Below are 18023 nucleotides of genomic sequence, written 5' to 3' on the forward strand. Positions count from 1 at the left end.
CACCCCACGCATCAGGAACTACCAGGGACACATACATTCCCCATGCATTCCTATGGGCGGGCAGGCCTAGCTCAGCACATGCACTCAGAGTGCGCACGCACTTTCCACTGGGACACAGTGAAAGTGCGCAGAATCCAAAAATCACCATCTCCAGGTCACCATTTCAAGCAAAAAGTCTAGGGGTGAACCTGCCCTAAGGGCCAAAGTCCAACATAACCCCCTTCCAGCCAAAACGCAGGGGAGACCAATCACCACCGTGATGGACTTCCCTGCTTGGGGCGATAGAACACGGACGCGGGCCCACAACTGCAGGGACACCCTCCTGTTCTACGCCATGGTGAACCCAGGGGATTCCCTCTAAACACACTGTCTGGACCAACTGGGCTACCCCACTGGTACTCCCAAGTTGTCCGCGGCCAGGACCAGGCCCTGGGCCACCCAGGTGCCACTGGTCCATGCCAATTCACAGAGCGGGGGGTAGTAACCCCTGGCACATAGGAGCCATTCTCCACTCTTCCTGTCTGCAAGACAGGACTAGACTGCCACTGGTACTCCAGCCTAGGGCCTACAACCTCAGGCAGACCAGGAGTCTCAGGGAAGGCTCTCCTCCCACTACCTCTTCTCCTAGGGTTCCTCCTCCCTCTGCGAGGGGTACCCCTAGAACGCCATTCCAACCCAGGGCTTATCCACTCAGGTTGCACCGGGGTCAGAGGTGGGCTCTCCCACCCTCTGCACCCCCTTCCAGAGGTCTGCCCTCTCCCACCTGGAGAAGTTCCTCTGGAAGAAGAACCGGTCAGGACACTGGTTACAGTCGTCCTACCCTTCAGGTCAGGCTGATCCTGAACCTGGCCTCCCAACCTCTGGTCTAGAACCTTCGGTGGAACAATTGCCTGGCACTCCAGGACTTCTGGGGATTCACACGCAATCCCCCTGAGGCTAACAAATGTCACATCTGTTGCGTGACTGTCTGTCTGGCGCAGATCTCCCGCCCTCTGTCCACCTGACAGTGCGTGACGATCCCCCAGACCAGAAGTGGTGTTACCATGGTCACTACACGGGAACCTAGCCCAACTGGGTAGTCCCTGACCCACTGGTCCTTCCACTGGGGAACTCCCCCAATCACTCCTCACTCTGGACTCCTGTACCCTCCCTACCGGAGCGGTACTGCCAGACTCTAGAACCATAGGAGCTCTGGTTACAGACGCTCCAGGTCCTCTACTCACTAGGAGATCTTCCTCAAGTGGACTAACAGGACAGCCTAGGTCCCCAACCTGGTGCTCCCTACAGAAACCATCCAAGTCCTGAGGCAGGGCTTCGGGCGTCTGGGGAACCTTGGTCTCCCCCTCACTCCTGCTCCACTGAGCCAGGCAGTGAGCCCCTACACCCTCCTCGCTATCCTGGGACTTAGCTGGGCTACACTGAGCCTCTTCCACCACGCTGGGCTGGAAGATACCTGAACCACTTCTTTTGGACTCACTCCCTAATGACTCTAGAGAACCTCTGGCCCTTTCCCAGCGGTCTGCTTCCCTTGCCAGTAACTCTGGATCAGTAAATCCAAATTGCAACAGGTGTTGGCGCAACTCTGGCGAACAACCACTGAGCACCTGCTCTTTGACAATAAGATCAAACAAGACTTCAAAATCATAGTCAGTGTGAACCTCTACCCAAGCCCACAGTGCTCCATGACATTCACCCTCAAACTCCTCCCACGACTGGTGAGACAGTTTCCTACTGTCCCTGAACTTCACCCTTAACTCCTCCTCTGGGGAAAAAGGTACCAGACTGGGGGAATTGGGACTGGGATTTCCTACACTGAAATCTAAATAGCTGCCACCACTGGACTCAACCCTCCCTGGGGAATCCAGACATTCAACACTGCACACAGGGGATAGTCTACCCTCCAGAGCTACTTTGCCTCTGGTGGCGGCCCTCTCAGCCTCCTCTATCCTTTCCTGCGCTAAGACCCTCTCGGTCTCTAGCTGTTGCTTCTTAACCTCCAGCTGTTGCTTTCTAATGCCCAGCTGTGCCATAGCCTGGGCATGCTCCAACCTGAGCTTCTCTAAAGCCAGCTGGTGCTCCCTTTCTCTCCTCCTATCTTCCAGCTCCTCTGGGGACAGGGAAAGGGATGAGGCGCTGCCTCCTATGCTGGACCCAGCAAGGGACTCCCTATCTATGGGGTCCTCACTATCTGCTGGCGTCCCTGTGCTATCATCTTCTTCCTCCTCCTCAGACTCTTCAGGGCTCCCCTCTGACCCACCACCCTCATGGTGTGAGACCCGGGCCCTCTCCGCACTGTGCTCACGCTCCAAGTCATCCTTCTGCCATTGGATCAGGTTACCCCTAAGTTGGGACTGGGTGTCTGACTCATTCACTGCAATGTCTCTCTCTTCGCAAAACTCTCTCAGTTCATGCAAAAACAGACCCCAGACATTAAAAGCAGACTCCATCTTGGCAAGATGCTCACAGACACGTGCAACACAGGGGACTTAACAATCTGAAGTAAGAGTACACAATTCCAAAATTTCAACAATCTCCTTATCAAAGAGAACTCATACTCATGCGTCCAGGAAAACACACCATTCATCCACACACACCCTCCCCTCGGATCGGTAAGGCAGTTTCTACCACCCCTGACTTCTCAACCTGACCAAAAGCGACACAGGTACCAAACTCTGGAAGCAGGGCGGGGGACAAATGTACTGAACACAATCAAATGACACTCTTCAGGAGAAGAAACAATGGAATTTCATAAACAATCCCCTAAAAATGTGGTCATCTAAAATGCAGAGTTTTGTGGTATGGCCAGTTGCCACTAAGGTACAAGGCAAACACAAATCCTTATCCTCACCGCTTGCCGCCAATGTTGGAAATGGGATCCCCGGCTGGCCAGGGCTTTCGCCAAAGTCAGTCAGAGACCACCACCCCCAAGTCAGGGCAAGGGAGTTACACGCCAAGATAACCCCTACTCACCCTCTAGGTAACGTGGCGCGAGCAGCAAGGCTAAACTTGGAGGCGATGTAGGCTAAGTATTTGCGCACGCACCCCAGCAACAACAACCAAAGGCCCACCACAAAGGAAACTCCACACAAGGTTATATAAAAATAGCCTTTGTATTACACCAAAACACATTAGATAAAACACACACTTTACAATGTGCCAGGGGCACGGGCAGAATTTACAGGGGATATGTACAAGACTGGGCCACCTGGACCACTGTCAGGAATCAGAAGTAGCACTTTCAGAAAGTAAAATTACTTTAGCACAAAATAGCACACAATATAACAATAGAGCGCACAACCAGTAATTACTGGTAACCAGGATCTCACTAGCACCACCTGTACTAGGGAGAAAACAACCACCTATGTATTACAATACCTGTAGGGGTGTAAGAGGAAAAAACACATGATGCAATGCATAACATTCATTCAGAGGTGTAACGGCACATGACGCATAAACAATACATTCAGAGGTGCATAGAAAGTACAATTGCGCCAAACTCACGTAAGTCACCACCTGTGACTGTCCCTGTGTCCCAATGTCAGGGCCTAAACGTAGCAGTTGCCCACAAAGTGCTGGGCAACTGGTGTAGGGAAAGTTAGGGCAACGTCGGAGCCTCTCTGGGCTCCTGGACACGAACTGGCCCTCCTGAGCCTCTCTCAGGCTCTTCCACAGAATGGGCACTCGAGCCTCTCTGGGGCTCGCAATGCAGAAGGGCTGGAGCCTCTCTGGGCTCCACCACGAGGGAATGGCACCCTCAGAGCCTCTCTGGGCTCTTAAACAAATAAGGGTACTGCTGAGCCTCTCAGGGCTCCAGCAACAAAGGTGCAGCCTCGCTGGGCTGTGGGGTCCTTCTCTGGGGACCCAGGAACACTTAGGGCGCTCTGAGCCTCTCTGGCTCGCCAAACCACTGCGGCGCTTTGGAGCCTCTCGTTGCTCCAACACTAAGGTGCCCCCTGAGCCCTCAGGCTCAAAACAAAGAGATGCTCTCTTGAAGCCCTCGTGGCTTCACTCCGCACTGTAGCGCTATCTCACGCTACGAGAAAGAGGGGGCGGGGGGGGCGGACACCGACAATGTGTCCCGGCGCCCCTCCCTCCAGCACTGCCACACTCACCGGCTTCGCGCTGGGTTCCAGCGAAGGCGGGTCTCTCCCTCTGGTCCCGGGGCTCTTCTCTCCACTCGGGGAGCCTCGGGGATCCGGCCGGCAGCTTCTCTCTTCCCGGCTCGGTAATGGAGGCGGGACTTCCGGTCGGCCTCTCCTGGGCCGCGCTAGGATTGGACGGACTCCCAACCACTTCCGGGTCGCCGCGGGCAGCGCGGCGGCTCGCTTCTTAGGCAGGCAGGCGGGCTCCTATGATCCGAGGAGTGGGCTCCCTCGTGAATCAAAACAAAACGGGCAAAATAAAGCGGCAATGAGCGGGGTGGCACCCGCGCCGCCAAATCACCACACGGGGCGATCAGATGCCGGGTGGGCACCGGCTGTGCACACCCAGCGCTAGCAGCGCTAGCAACGAAGGGCAGGCGCTCCCAAGCGCCTCCAGGACAAAATACAGCGCTCACAGCGCTAGGGGCAAAATCAAGCACTTTCCAAGCGCTAGGCAGGCGATTTCAGCGCTCCCAGGGCTGAAGGGCAGAGAGCAGCGCTCTCAGGCTGCAGGCAAGGAGTCCTCAGTGCTCCCCAGCACTGGAGGACAGGACAAGGCCCCAGCAGGGGCTGGAGGCAGGCAGGGGGGCAAGGCTGGGCCAGAGCCAGCACACTGGGTCTCCAGGCAGGGAGACACCCCAAGTGGCGGTCCTCCTGGCCCCAGCAGCAGCAACAGCCCCCTCTGGCAGGATCCAAAAGCAGAACAACTTCAGTGGGGACACAGCCCCATTTTTATACAGTGCATTCCTTTGTTCAAGGGTGCAGAGTGGGGGCGGAACCAGTCGCAGCTGGTTCTTGAGTACTCTGTTTACCTCAACCACCCTCTCTATTCACTGGCAGGGCTTGGGTCATTAGACACACCACAGGGGGGCGGAGCCAGCATTGTGTGGGGAAAACCCAGCCCATCCAGGACACGTACAGCCATGTCTAGAAATGGCGCTTCGCTACTAGACACATACATGCTGCATACACCATCTCGCAGCATTCACTCTCACGAGTTCACACATACCAGACTCAAGCCTGTACACCCCACGCATCAGGAACTACCAGGGACACATACATTCCCCATGCATTCCTATGGGCGGGCAGGCCTAGCTCAGCACATGCACTCAGAGTGCGCACGCACTTTCCACTGGGACACAGTGAAAGTGCGCAGAATCCAAAAATCACCATCTCCAGGTCACCATTTCAAGCAAAAAGTCTAGGGGTGAACCTGCCCTAAGGGCCAAAGTCCAACATATACCAATCACGGCAAAAAACCTAATAAAACTTACAGTGAGAGTAGTGCCTCTCGATAGCGAACAGCTCTTAATTCATATCCAATTATGAGAAGAATTACATATCTAATACATACGAGAACTCCAGAGCATCCTCAACAAGTGTGGGTAATCTCATGCCTACCCCCTCGCCCATTTTAAATTATATTAACAATTCTTTATTAGACTCCTGTATTGCCCATGTCACGGTGGAAAGGAGATGGAAACTTACAGCCTGATTCATGAAGCAAAATTGCACTTGCAAAGGGCAAGATTCTCAGAATCTTGCCTTTTGCAAGTGCAATTTTTGCATTTGGGATTCATCATCCCAAATGCAAAATTCGCTATTAAAGAATTCGCACATTTGCGAAGAATTGCATTTAAGGAATCTCTATTTGAGATTCCTTAAATGCAATTCATGAATCATTTTAAAATTGCGAAATTGCAATTTTGGGCCGCTATTTACCGATAGGTCAGACCTCGTGGTAAATAGCAAAAACTTAGAAAAATGCATTTAAATGCATTTTTCTAAGTTGCATGTTACACACACACATGTCCTTTGGACATGTGGTCCTTTGGACATGTGTGTGCGCAACACCAATGTAGATTACATTTCAGGGGTGCTACAGGGTGTCCTTTGGACACCCCTGCACCCTTGAAATTGCATCCTTATTTGCGATTAGCAATTTGCTAATCGCAAATAAGGAACATGTAGGAATCGCAATATTTTTTGCAATTCCTACATGAATCCCGTTTTGCAAGTCCTTAATAGCGATTCCTTATGAATCGCTATTAGGGGCTCGCAAAACGGGAGATTGATGAATCAGGCTGTAAGCTCCGAGGCATATCTTTTGTTTCCAGCCAGGTTTAAGATTATCATCAGGGGGAATGTCAGGATGTTCTTCTCGGAGATTAAAGCGAAGCAATTCTTGGAGGAATTAAAAGGGCAGAAGGGCGGGTAGGAAAAGCCATCTGGTGGTTAGCAGGGGCAGGAGGGGTTCAAACACGGAAGGGGGTCAACACAGCAGTGATGTGTAGGTTTAGGAGGGAGAGGGATGCGACAGTTGAGATCCAAAAGCAGCCACACATAGGTCATGTCTGACCTATTTGCCTGTAAGGGGGGCAGGGGAGGTCTCAGGGGGGGTAGGTTCTGGGTGGGGAGGGCAGGGCGGGGGCTGCGGAGGGGGAAAGTTGTTGGAGGGTCGCTTTGTACAGCACATTGTAGCACAGCACAGCATCACATAGGCTCGATTTACACTCTCAAGCCCTGGGTGAGCAAAAACGACACAGGATTGGCAGAGGGGGAGGAAAACTCCATCAAGCATAGATGAGTATAAGAATAGCCTCAACCAATGTCTGTGGTCTCAATGATGGGAATAAAAGGCAGCGGGTGGCAGCACTTTTGAGAACATTGGGATTGGACATAATCTGTCTCCAAGAGACCCATATTGAGGGAACCAAAGGCTACCTGCTGGAACATCTAGGTTTTGAAGTACTAGCACTCACAAAGCAGGGGACCAAAACTAGAGGGGTAGCCATATTTGCCAAAAGAGGGGACTTCACGGTTAGAAGGAAAAAAGAAGATCAATGGGGTAGGTGGGTAATTTTGGAAGGAAAAATCAGGGGCAAAATGTTTACGTTAGTTTCTGTCTATGGGTCTTCCGAGGACGACCCGGACGTATTTGAATTCTTGGATTCCGACCCCCCCCTGTGGCCAGAACCAGTTATCTGCTGTGGGGATTTTAATATTAACGGGCTGAATGGTTTGGGCACGGAGACCGGTCAGGTATATTCTGATCGGAAAAAACGGACATGCCATGCAATACTTAATCTGGCGCACCATAATGCGCTCGTTGATCTGTGGGCCCGCTGTAACCCAGTCGGCTCCGGAAGCACGTTCTACTCTGCCCCCCATAGGGTTATCGTTCGGCTGGATTACTTATTGATCTCTAGTTCTCTGGTAAGCAGAACCCAGCTAGATAAGCTACTCAGAATTATTTCCGACCACAACCCTTTAGTACTAACGCTTAGATTAGGAAATACCCCAATTAAAGAAACCAGTTGGACATTTTGAGAGGGCTCTCTTGAAAGATGAGAAATATGTCAAACACATGCAGGATTGGATGGTATCATTCTGGGAAATTAATAGAGGGAGTGCCCCCCAGGGGTCGCCTGGGATGCATTTAAAGCTGGTATCAGAGGGGAAGCACTAAGTTATACACTACATAGAAATAGGTAGGAGAAGGCTAGAATAGTTAAAATGACAAAAGATCTAGCAGAATTAGAAGAGCAGTTGACTAGGGCCATAGAAAGAAAGGACTCGTTGGAGGATATTCTCCTAAGAATTGATCTAAACAAAGCAGAGGCAAGTGAAAGTATCTCTTGTAAGGCGGCCATTGACTACTTAACTAAGAAGGAAAGATGATATGAGTTCAGCGAACGTATTGGTCATATACTGGCAATCGGAACAAGGCAGAAACTGGCAGCGGGGGAAATTAAGGAAATCTCAGATGGCAAGGGGGGGGGGTGGTAAACAGCCCCGAGGATATTAGGGGGGGGGTTTAGAGGGTTCTATGCATCCCTCTACGATCAACAACAGTCAATACCTACAAACTATATTATTGAGTACCTCGAAGGTATTCCACATTCGGTACTCGTTGAGGAGGAAAAAGAGGTGCTGGATCTCCGAATGACATCACAGGAAACAGCTGAAGCCTTGGAGAATCTCCCCTCGGGGAAAGCAGCAGGCCCGGACCAAATTCCCGCTGAATTTTATAACATTTTCAGGGGGTCACTCAGTAGAGATCTACACATGACCCTAATACAAGCACTACAAAAGGGGGTGGTGATGGACGGAGCATGTGAACCAATCAAACACTCACACCCAGTCAACAGATCTGGGTTTAATCTATCACCGTTTTTTAGCCCACTCTGCCACCCCAGTTCAGACATGGCCATATGCAAATCAGTCTGACCCTGTGCCTCATGGGAACAGTCCAGCCCGAACTGCCAAGCCATGCCTTCCCTGGACCGGCTTCAAGCTTCCTAGGACCGGTTTCTGGCATTACAGCCATCTTCAGCCAGGCTTGCTTGAATCCAGTGGCAAAGTGAGCAAGGGACTCACGTCTGAGCATACCCTGACAACTTATGGTGAACCATAACCATTGAAGAGCCAAAATCTTCTCCAAAATTCTGGCAACTAGATTAGGAAGGTGATTGAGAGTATGGTCAGCCCCACGCAACATGGGTTCTTTCCCGGGAAAGGCACTACACACACACGAGGCAGATGATTACATTATTGGATACAACGGAAGTCTCAGGGGACCCCACCGCGGCTGTATTCTTAGATGCAGAGAAGGCCTTCGACAGGGTCTCCCAGGACTATCTTTGGAAGGCTATGGAATGGTGCGGTATTGGGGAAGGATTCATAAGGGCAATGCAGGCCTTATACAAGGATCCCTCGGCTAGGGTGAAAATTAATAAAGGATTTACAGGCACGCTGCAGATTAAGCGGGGGACTAGGCAGGGATGTCCCTCTTCACCTTTGTTATTCGCTTTGTATCTTGACCCGTTACTTCGTAAGTTGGAATTTAATATCGAAATTCCCCCAGTTATTATGCATGGCATAACGTACAAAACATTTGCTTAGGCAGATGATGTGGCCATTATTACCCCATCCTCAATCAAGGCTATTAAAGAAATCGAATCGGAGGCAAGGAGTTTTGGAGCAATTTCAGGGTACGCGATTAGCAGAGGCAAAATACAAATTGGTAAAAACGTATTCGCAGTGTACGAGGAAGAGAGGGTGGTTCCAGCAGCTACATATTTAGGGATTAGGATAACCTCAGACCTGAATAGCTTAATAGAGTTAAACATGGAGCCATTAATAACAAAAGTTAAAAGGGATCTCGAAAGGATACACAACTTGCATCTAACCCTCGTGGGGCGTACTAATGTTATAAAAATGCTTATCCTGACGAAATTTTTGTATATGTTTAGGGCGATCCCTCTGTTTTTTTAACACGTCTGGTTTAATAAATTGGAACACATATTGAACAGATTTATCTGGGCACAAGGGAAAACAAGGAGGGCATACCGCTACATCGCCCTACCAAGAGAAAGAGGTGGCTGGGGGGCTCCAGATTTTAGGCTATATTACTGGGCGGCAGCGCTGCAATATATCCAGGGGTTATTAGGGGGTGGAGGTGAGGGAGTGGGCAAACCGGAAACAGACCCATTTGCACAAATTTATATTTCACTTTGTTGGGTGGGGACGCAGATAATTGTTTCTTAAACACTATCGACTTCAGCTACTATAAACACACTGAGTTCAAGACATTACAAGCAGCGTACACAATCTGGATGGCATTTTCTAAAAAAGTGGGGCTTGGCAGATATAATAGATACACCCGCATGACAACAAATGCTTCTCTACCAGGGGAAATATTTAGAGATTCAGTTATGCTGGATTGGAAGAGTAATGGCATACAGAAAGTAGGAGACCTCTTGGGCCCCGGTGGAATGCTCCAGTTCCAGGAATTACAGTCTAAGTTTGCCATACATAGTTGAAGTTTTTATAAGTACCTGCAGGTGAGAAGATTTTTCGCTGGCAAGCGGGGGGGACCTTTAGGATTCGGCCAAAATCGCATACTAGACATCATCGAGGGCAGGGGGGACTGCTCAATCCGCCAGTTTTATGCAGAACTGAATATACTCAAACTGGATGACTGTGATAAATATGCCGCTAAATGGGTAGAGAAACTAGACTATCCTGTCACCAGAATTAATCATCTTAGGGGTTGAGGGAGAGACAGGAGGCCGGGCTACAGAGTTCCTCTTCATGGCTGCGGCAGTGATTCACATATGTATAGCAAAGGCATGGCTTGACAAGGTCCCCCCAACATTTCAAACTTGGCTAGCCAGGTTGTTGGCTACTTACAACCTGGAAAAAGCAATCTATGCCAAGAAAGGCCGGAGGGCCAGAGCAATGAGGAGCAATATCTGGAGTCCCATCGCACAATGGAAAAGGGGATTGTCCAGCACATTTGGATAGACAATACGAACGGTTGCACTTTATAACAAAAATTTTGAATGTATACTTTTTTCCTCGCCATGTTTCCCTTTCGTCTCCTTTCTTTTCTCTATCTTTACTTCTATTTTTAATCCCTATTCTTTTCTCTCATATATATTGAATTACTGTTAATAGAACTATTAAGAGAAGTGTAAAGTGTGTCTAAAAAATATTGTGTAACATGTAAATGATTATTGGGTTGTATTGTGCTTAGATAAACAGTGTGCTGTAACACTTGGTATAACAATTATTTTCACAAAACTTAAAAAAAAAAAAAAAAGACTCCTGTATTGCAATCAAAAATCTTCCTTTTGCACAGACATTATTTAAAAATCTCATATTTATCAACAGATTAAGAGCTTGATCCCAATTAATAATGTTACACTTAATAAAAAGGGGTTTAAAAAACTTTTTCCGTTCTTTTAGGAACCCCGAACAGTCCAGGACGATGTGTGAGCCACTGCCTTTTACCTTTAGCGCACATGTGCACAAGCCCAGTTCATTTCTCATTGCAGTTTGTATCTTCCTGTCTGCATTATATGGGTTCAGGCCTACTCTAAATTTCAATATCATGTTTCTAAGCTCAGTACTTGGCAAGGACTCAATGTAAGGGAACATATGATCATTGCTCCACCCTTTTACCAGGAACTGAGTGGGCGATTCAATGAATCAATCAATCATTTGTAAAGCGCGCTACACACCCATGAGGGTCTCAGGGCGCTGAGGGGGGAGGGTCACGCAGCTACTGATCGAGCAGCCAGGTCTTGAGAAGGCTCCTGAAGGTCAGCAGGTCCTTGGTCTGTCGTAGGTAGATGGGGAGGGTGTTCCATGTCTTGGTGGCGAGGTGGAAGAAGGATCTGCCACCGGTGGTCGTTCGGTGGATGCCTGGAACAGTGGCCAGGATGAGGTCATCAGAGCGAAGCTTGCGGTTCGGTGTGTAGAAGGTGAGTCACTTGTTGAGGTACGCTGGTCCGGCGTTGTGGAGTGTTTTGTGAGCGTGGGTGAGGAGCTTGAAGGTGATCCTCTTATTCACGGGGAGGCTGTGCAGTTCCCTCAGGTGGGCGGTGATGTGGCTGTGGCAGGGGATGTCTAGGATGAGGTGTGCAGAGGCGTTCTGGATGCGTTGGAGTCTCTTCAGGAGTTTGTTCATGGTTCCCGCGTAGAAGGCATTGCCGTAGTCCAGCCTGCTGGTGACGAGGGCCTAGGTGACTGTTCTTCTGGTTCCAGTGGGGATCCATCTGTAGATCTTGCAAAACATACAGAGGGTGTTGAAGTAGGAGGAGGAGACGGCGTTGACTTGCTGGGTCATTGACAGAGAAGAGTCCAGGATGAACCCCAGGTTGAATGTGTGATTAGTGGGTGTCGGTGCAGCTCCCAGTGAGGCCGGCCACCAGGAGTGGTCCCAGGCAGAGGGGTGGAGCCGAGGATGAGGACCTCCGTCTTGTCCCAATTTCCAGTTAAATTATCCCTTTCCTTTCCCCATCTACATTACCATAGTATTTTCTAAATTGATTGTGAGGCATTTCTTTAAACAGTAATCATGAAAAATATGCAGATTTTTTTGCAACCCCAATCCTGTCATGTCCACTATAACTAGATCCTCAGCATATAGCAGACATTGTATGTAGGTCAATCCAAACCTACGGCTTAAAGTGGGCACCAGGCCCATATGGTCTGCTCCTTTTCCTAACTGCTGTAATCTTATGTTATAAGTATTTGTATAGACCTGTGACAGTGGCACATTTGAAGGCACAGAAATCTACAAGAGGCCAACAGAGATCTGTGAATATGGCGTGGAACCCTGTCAGGGCAGCAGTGGGAATAGCTGGCATCACCTACGGACGGCGGACCGCACATCACAAATTGAGAGCCGCTCTTGAGATCTGTGTGTGGTATGGAATTTGCAGGTTTAAATTTGAGCAAGGGTGACTCAACCTTTCATCCTTTAGAGGTTGTTTAAATGAGTGCCAATTTCAAGTAGGAAATAATATTTTGCCCAAAAATGTGCAAGTGCCATAAATAACAAATTATTATAAATGGCTTGGATATGTTTCAGTCAGTGTAAGCGCTCACCGGATGAACACAGCACAAAAAGACAAAAAGTGATAAGGTGTAAAACTCTATCTCTCATCGGTTTGAGTTACGATGATTGTCATCTGGAATGCCAAATCCATGACTACCTCCATATCAGAACAATGTGGCAGCCCACCCTGACCAATGTGATGAAATCAGGACCATACCGCCCAGAATGGATCAAGGTGTCAAACACAATTAAGGGGTTCAATCCCTGAAACATGGAGTATCCTCCCACTCCCAGATAATCCCACAACAGAGTACTGTGTAACTGTTCACTCAAGTCCAGAGAGGAAGATAAGGCTCTCCCTAGAATCCTAGGCAAAGAGCAGAATGCAACTATGAAGACAGAATCAGAAAACCCTTCCATCTCCAGCTTGATGATCCAACACCAGTAGCTTTCCTCCAAGAAGGTGTAAGAAGGTGTCAACTGGGTCACTAGCATGGCCAGAAGATCCATGGGGCTGATTACGGTGGTGGGATCGTAGCGGTGTTTGGGACCGACTGCTATGCATGCCGCGGTACCGCATACCCGATTAGGATGGGACCGCTGCGATCAGATTCCGCACCATTAATATTTCAGGGGTGGCTGCTGACAGCAGCACCGCTGCGATATCGAAAAGAGCGTGTTGTACATTTCACTGCACTATGTGGCAGGCACTATACTGTGCCTGCCACATGGTGCAGTTAAATGCAGGGGGTACCATGGGTACCCCCTCAGTACACTCCCACCTCCCCCAACACAAGGGGGCCCACAGCATGCCTCCGAAGACATTCCCCGCCAGCCTTTTAACGGCGGTTCAACCGCTATGCAAATCATAATTCTGCGGAAGGAGCCTGCTAGGCTCCCCCACCATTTTAAGCATGCTGACAGCTTTGCCAGGCAATCATAACGATTGCCTGTGGAGGTTCAGTGGTGGACGAGCTTTGCCTCTCCCGCGGTCTGGATCCCACTGCCATCGTAATATGGCAGTCGGAGAATCACGATCTGCAGGGCCGGCGGACCTCACCGCTGGCCCAGCGGTGGCGATCGTTCCGCCATCATAATTAGCCCCCTAGACAAATGGGTGCAGTCAAAGGTCATCTACCAATACCTATGCACTACACCCAAGCACCATCTCCCAAAGAATACAATTGGAACATCTGATACAGTCAGTGAGATCACTTTCCAAAATACCTAAGACGTTAGTCACACTGAAGTATCCACGTGCTCTATCAACCCCCCCACCACCAAACGTAAAAGATACGCATGGTCTGCAACAAGCAACACAAGATCTCCAAATATTACCCTCACATCACTATGTGAATTGTATTTAATTATTTTCTGTCCTTTGGTGCATCATAGACAGACAGACTTACTTGAAGGCATTAGCGTCACCGTGAACCTTGTAGTTGTCTGTGCTGATCCGGGAGATGATCCTCGTCACTGCAATCAGGATACCAATGTTCACCTGCAAGTGAAGCACAGAGATAGAGTTAAGACAAATAAGAGCACACTGCAGAGATAGGGTAAAGACAGATAAGAGCACACTGCATCAGGACAAAGTGGATAGACAAACAGGAAAATCTGGAGATGTCCTAATATTATGTTGGCCCTGAAACGTCAGTGGCCCAGTGAAGAGTAACTTCTGACAGGCCCACCTTTCATGTAAGTATCCATTCCCCCATGTCTAACAGCCCTTCAGTGTCACAAGCATATCCGAGATCACCAGTTTCCTTCTGTATTTAGGATGTTTAAACTTGCAGACCAAGAGCCATTTGCATGATTGCACCAATACAGGAGTGCACGTGCACCTCATGATGCGGTCATGTAAAGAATTTGGCTTAAACTTTATTTAAAACTGAGCAGAGAAACATAACATTGAATAACAATGTGTATTTTGGAAAATGATTACTAAAGCTGGCCTCTTCTTGAAGTTAGCCCAGGTATTTGCTGTCTTGGAAGTGCACTAATCGAGTGCTTGATGGTAGGTGTGGAAGAACCATTTGGTAAGTGCTGGAACTCCATTACCAATGGAGAGGTCGCCTATGAGAAACGGGGCCTTGAATGTCCTTTTCAGACGCTTTGATGCTGACAACAGGATGCTCAGTAGAGAAGCATTTTGTAAGAAAACCTCTCAGCAGACAACCAAGTTTAGCAAGTGATTCCAACCTCATCCAGACAGACAATCCTGTGTCAGTGTGTAGTCACAAGGAAACCCCAAATGAACCTGTGCTCATCCCTCATGTAGCTTGGTACAGAGCAGCCAGGTTTAACCCGGAGTAATATGTAAAGTATTTGTGAAACACTTCAAACAGTAAAACAGTTAAAAAATCCAATCAGTACAACAGGACATACTCAAGTTTAAAGATTTCAGTGAAAATAGTGCCAAAAAGCACTAAGAAACAGCTGTGGCTATCTGATGGCCCCAGACCGGGATAAAGTCACAAGTTCAGGTTGATCGCAATGGAGCATGGGCTGGCTACAAGGTCCCTATTAGGCCCACAGAACATAATACCTTAAGTCCTGATTTGGGGAGCATTGCGAGAGTCCCCGGTGAAGACGCGTAGCATAACCGAAGCGATGCAGCGCTTCTGAGATGCGGCAAGGCTGTGGTGCGAGGCCCCGCATTGTCATCGAGAATCCCATTAATGAGGGTTTGCGATGTGAAGTCCAGCGTCACGGAGGCGTTGCGTAGTTGGGGCAATGCGTCAGTTCAGAGGAGCAGTGAGGCTGCAATGTGGAGTTTGTCGTTGCTGGAGTTGATGAGGAATGCGAGGGACTGCACCGAGGATGCATCTGGCAGTGGCGGTTCCGATGAGGTGACAGGTTGCGATGTGATGTGGGTCTTTTCAACAGAGAAGATCCACGCAATGGTGGCATTGTATTAGTTCTGCTCAGGGTTGCGCAGCACAGGAGATTTATCGGTTCTGCTGGATTCATAGGGGCTTGCAGAGCACCTTAGGCCCACTTCCATGGGCACAGGACTGAGGTGGCACCCCTTGGCAGGTTGGACTCACAGATGGCAGAGTCCAGGTGCTGGGGTCAAGGTTGTTGGAGCCTTCTGCCCCTTGGAGTCACCTTTGTGGTCCTGGGTTCGACAGATGCAAGTCCAGTCCTTATCATTCAGACAGGAGGGCAGCAAGCTGTAGGTCAGCACAGTAGGACAGCAGTCCTTCAGAGCAGCACCCCAGTAGAGTGTCAGTCCTTTCTGCAGCACAGCAGCCCTTCTTTCTGGAGAGTCTTCACATGTCCAGAAGTGTAATGAAAAATTGGTGTCTGAGATCCAATATTTATACACAGTTCAGCCTTTGAAATTGAAAGAAGCGTCTAGAGGCTCCCCTTTGAAATGAACAGGTGTCCTACCTTCCTTGTCCTCGCTCCAGACTAACTACAGAGGGTATACTGTGATGTATTTCTATAGGTACTGTATCGATCCCCCTATTCCTGACCCTGGTTTGGTTAATAATTAACTAGCAGCCATCCAACGGTGCAAAAACCGTTATCTGATTAAGCCACACCACGGCACAGAAGCGCGTTATCTGATTAGGTCATAACGCATGCCATCTAATTAGGCAAGCGATATTCCTCCAGCCCCTGATAAGGCATACGGAGTTCTCAAAACAAACCAACCTACAGCGACCTGGGAAATTCCCGTAGCCATTGTTTTGATTTCACCGAGAACTTCAGTAAAAGAATGTGCGAACGAACCCGTTCGTATGACATCCTTATTGACGTATATATGTCCATCCTTACGTCAATCTCGGCACCTTTCAAGTATAAATATTACCGACATTGCCTTAAGCAAACACACGCGGTGGTGACGAGATTGGAGCAGCGAGACTTGCCGAGGAGCCCAGCTGAGAGCGAAGCCCACAGACGCTGCCCCGCCTTCCTGACGCGCTGAGAACGAGACGCTGCCTTTCTCCTGCCGAAAAATCCAGCTCCTGCGCTTCCACGCAGCCCTCGCAGGCAGCTGGAATATCAAGACCTGGGATAAGAGATACCAGCCCTCCAACATTCTAGATCTCAGGTACAGAACTGAATAACCCCTTGCAGAGAATTCTTGAGTCAGTCCCTTGGCAAAACAAACTTAACTTAAACTGCTACTTATCTACTCCCGCCCACGCATTAGGCTTAGGTCAGGTACACTGGGGTAGGCGTGGTTAGAAGCACCAGTTGCGTACGATTAGTCAAATGTATATATGTATGTATATATTTTATCCATTTTAAAGTATCATATGGCTCAGAAACCATATCAATGCTTTTACAGTATTATTTTATAATTCTGTCTTTACTATATGCACTTTACTTAACTATAAGTATTACAATAGTAGCGATTCATTTCTCTTGTACGAGAAAAGAGACTGATCAATAAACACCATCTTTTATTGAATACGCCCGTCTCTTCCTTTTCTCTACAATCTGGTGAAACTAAGAATGCACTGAACTGACTGAGTAAAATAAGTTGTCTTTTGTTTTCACACGACTCTAGAGATACACTCTTGATTAGGGGAGAGCAAAGTTGTCATGTTCTATGGTTGTCAGAAACTAAATCCCTTCTTGTCTATCCAGGGAGGTTAAAATCCTCCTTGCCTATTCGAGAAAGTTTCTAGTGAACTCTGAGCTAGCTGGCAAACGCAAAACTTTAAGTCTAATATCGTCAGTAGAAGACCTAGTTAACCTCCGTCCTAGGTCTATACTATTGAAGATATTATTCCAATGCGCAGAGCCTATTGGGATAATAGGAACTACACTACATGGCGCCCAACGTTTGGATAGGCGATAAAACTAACGCAAGACATTAGAGTAACTCAGTCGTGCTTTTTCACACAGAGCCCCTTTTTTCCCATAATACTCCAAAGACGTCTGGAGTGGGTGAAAGGTCATATCCGCCAAACTTCGCAGGAGGAGACTCCTATGTATGGTTCTTGGTTTATTCAACGTTGAAGGATACACTGTTCCAAAATATTGTGCATCTAATCTTTGTTTCCGTGGAAACCTGATCTGTAAACAAACAGAAGAACCTTCCTGTCGGTAAAATGACAGACAGTGAAGAAGAAAGAGAGACAGTTAGAATAGCAGCTGAACTCGTAGCAGCTGATACCACTATGCAGGAAAATGACCCGGATATAACACTCATCCCGGTCAACATAGGGAAATCTATAACTTTAAAACTTATAGAAAATGGACTGACATCGAGAGGTGGTACAGTCATATTCGTAATTGAGGCACACGAATGTCGGCAGACAGAGGTATTCTATTCATGGATACATTCTCCAGCAGCAAACGCTGTAACAAAGGTCTTCCACTAATACAAAACAGAGGAACCTCCTAATGAGTACATTCCTTTTGAGGAGGTGGAAATACCACTCAAATTCCAAGAGCACCTGCTCTTGTTTAATGGCGCCCTAAAACATAATAATCACATCACCAGGCTCGGTCCACTAGGTAGACCAGGAGCAACGTGGCCGGTCCTAGCCGGATACACACCACATCCA

The 18023-nt window shown here is 48.6% G+C and overlaps 1 protein-coding gene across 1 annotated transcript in view; it reads right to left on the bottom strand.

Annotated features, from left to right (window-relative positions):
• ADGRD1 (adhesion G protein-coupled receptor D1) overlaps positions 1-18023 on the bottom strand; it is a 1126805-nt gene that overhangs the window by 105050 nt on the left and 1003732 nt on the right. The window contains exon 21 of the mRNA XM_078666340.1: positions 13902-13993. Coding sequence (XP_078522466.1) covers positions 13902-13993 — 92 coding nt within the window. The remainder of the gene's footprint in view (positions 1-13901; positions 13994-18023) is intronic.

This window comes from Lissotriton helveticus, chromosome 11 (genome assembly GCF_964261635.1).
Source record: "Lissotriton helveticus chromosome 11, aLisHel1.1, whole genome shotgun sequence".
In the NCBI taxonomy this organism is placed as follows: domain Eukaryota; kingdom Metazoa; phylum Chordata; class Amphibia; order Caudata; family Salamandridae; genus Lissotriton; species Lissotriton helveticus.